A 2,518-nucleotide genomic window follows, 5' to 3' on the forward strand; every position below is an offset into this window, starting at 1 on the left:
AAGCAGGCTTTGAGCTGCTGCTGCGCTGAGGAAACGATCAAGTAAATACAAAGAAAAACACACGTGAAGATTTGTTGCGTTCTGGTGGTGCAGGTACGACTGGACCATGATGCATCTTTATAAGCAGCGCCCTTAAGATCGCCCCGGTACACATAGCAAACTAGTAAACACTTGAAAACGCAGTTACTTATTATGCAAAACAGCAACTTACGATGCTCGCGATGAAGAAGACGATGAGGTTGACAGCGCATCATCGGAAATGCCCAGGGTGTCCATGTAGCGCACGACGGCGCGATAGCGGAACTCTCCTTCTCTGCGTAATTGGCCGTGTTCCATGTTATCCAGGTGGTCCTTGACGAGTGCCAGCAGTCCAACGAGGTAGTTGTGCGTCACTTCAGGCGTCTGCACTTCGTAAAAGTACAAATACTGGATGCAAGCAAAGGGTGTTAGTCAACGATAAACCAAGGATAGCACTCATCAAGACAACGTACGGCCTCCAATATCTCTAGAAAGAGAGGAACCTGGTTCGACGTCGTGTCCTTCATTGCATCTGCAATACGTAGCGATCGCTGGAGGCATTCTCGGACGCGCTTGCCATCTTGTTGAGATGGATGCTACAGTTAGGAAAGGTAACATCTATGAGTTTAGTATTAAAGCAAGGAAGTTTAATGCAGCTTACCCAAAAGAGGTGCGCGCAGTTCAGCACCATCAAAGCTTGTTCGTTCTTCTTGAGCAGGCGAGCAGCGTATTGTGTTGTCTTGGTGGCGAGAACCTCGTAGTTAGCACTCGATAGGTTGCGAGTAGCTCGAAGTGACGCCACCATGAGCTCTAAAGCTCGCCATTGTTCTCGTGCAAGTGTGATCTGGTCTTCGTACACAATGAAAGCCTGCGTGATGAACTCGTACGCAACTGCCTCAAAGGCACAGCCGTCGGCTACCAGCGCACACTGGAGAAACAAGTGGACGCACGAGACAGACAGAGCGTCCTGCTTGGAGGCCAACGCAGTCACCATTTCGTGTACGAATTGCAGCACTTGGCGAGGTGTAGTAACAAAAATCTTAACGTTGTCAGTAGGTGTTGCAGTCTCTAACTCCGGCTTGGTTTCTTGCCCTTGAGCTTGAGTCTTCTCCTTGGAATGCGCTGCTAGATCTCTAGCGAGTGCCAACGACTGGTAAATCAACGGCACAAGAGTAAACCGAATCCGGAAAACGCCACTCTGTAGAAAAGCACGTCGAGCCACGGAAAACACTCGAAATTTAACGTCAAGATCATCATTGGTGACGAGGTGGACGACCTTGGCCAGTGTTTGCTGCTCAGCTTCAAAGATCTCAGTCTCCTTTCTCTTCTCTGCTTCAGTTGCGGTGGCAGGGGATGGAGACTGCAACTCGTTGGGGTCATCACGTACCAATGGAGCTAGAATCTGGAGCAAAAAGTCCATTTGCTTCTCGTCGTGGACACGCTCGTGCCGAGCAAGAAGCACACGAATCCATGCGAGCGCCACATCCTTCCACGCTCCTTGCCACGGCATCAGCTCAAGCAACTCACGCAGCGCCGGAATTTGCATCAGATCCTGAATGGAAAGCACTCGAAGGAGCGTAAGCGCAAGAGATTCAAGCTGCGAAACCACGAGTTGCCGCTTTTGTTTGTCCTTGTCAACGCGCCACGCTGTTCGCTCGCGTAAAAACGTTAGACAGCCAGAAACTACTTGCTGCAACGCTGTCGTCGTGTCTGAATTCCTGTTCTTGGAGCTGCTACCCAGCCACGTGAGTGTGAAAGCAGCAAACGTCACGAAATAGGGCAACACTGCGGTCAGATGAACGTCACCGTTGCCACTTTCGCTTGGAGACTGGCCACTAACGTATCGTGATGATCGTAACAACAGCTTGGTGGTCGTATCCATTAACTGCTGGAAAACTTTCAACGCATCTTGATGTTCCTGTTCAGCATTGCTACGGTCAGCCACCTCCACTTCTTGCTGCCCAGCGATAGTGACGCTACCCTGAGTCTCTCGGTATTTAGTGAGGCGTTCAAGAAGCGCAGCCAAGATCAACGCGACGTCCACATTTGTCTGGAGTTTTTCCATCGCGTCCAACATCCTCTCAAGATTCTGCAAGTGGAATTCGTCCGGGAAAACCTGAATAATGCAGTCCATCAGGTACTGCTGCGCCATGCAGTCTTTGCAGGCTAGAACGACATCATCCAGTAGTCGGGGCAATACCTGCTCAGCGTAGACACTGCGTGTGACTCCTTCCATCTGACTAAGCCGCACAAGACTCGTCCCGACCAACAACCGCAACTCCATTCGCTCCTTTTCCCTTACTGCCAATGGCCTAGACCCTCCAATTTTCTGGTGTTGCAGTCGAATCCAAAGTTGATTTGTCTCTCGTAAATTCTGAAGCAGAAAATTAATAGCGTCGCTGACTGTGCCTCCACCGGATTGCTCGTACACGGAGCCCGTATCCGGGAGCTTATCACGGACACTGAGCGACAAATAGTGCCTCAAAAAGAGCCCTCGTAG

At 50.5% G+C, this 2,518-nt stretch overlaps 1 protein-coding gene across 2 annotated transcripts in view; it reads right to left on the minus strand.

The window, feature by feature from the left end:
• PPTG_22450 overlaps window positions 1-2,518 on the minus strand; it is a gene marked incomplete at its 5' end in the record, with an annotated part of 5,422 nt that overhangs the window by 1,439 nt on the left and 1,465 nt on the right. Inside the window, 3 exons of one of the 2 annotated variants that reach the window (XM_008904298.1) lie at window positions 66-426; window positions 492-614; window positions 680-2,480. In XM_008904298.1, the coding sequence (XP_008902546.1) occupies window positions 208-426; window positions 492-614; window positions 680-2,480 (2,143 nt within the window). In that variant the 3' untranslated portion in view covers window positions 66-207. Of the gene's footprint in view, window positions 1-65; window positions 427-491; window positions 615-679 lie in introns of those variants that run through there. The other variant, XM_008904299.1, reaches the window with a different exon arrangement.

Source organism: Phytophthora parasitica (genome assembly GCF_000247585.1).
Source record: "Phytophthora parasitica INRA-310 unplaced genomic scaffold supercont2.17, whole genome shotgun sequence".
NCBI classification, from domain to species: Eukaryota; Oomycota; class Peronosporomycetes; order Peronosporales; family Peronosporaceae; genus Phytophthora; species Phytophthora nicotianae.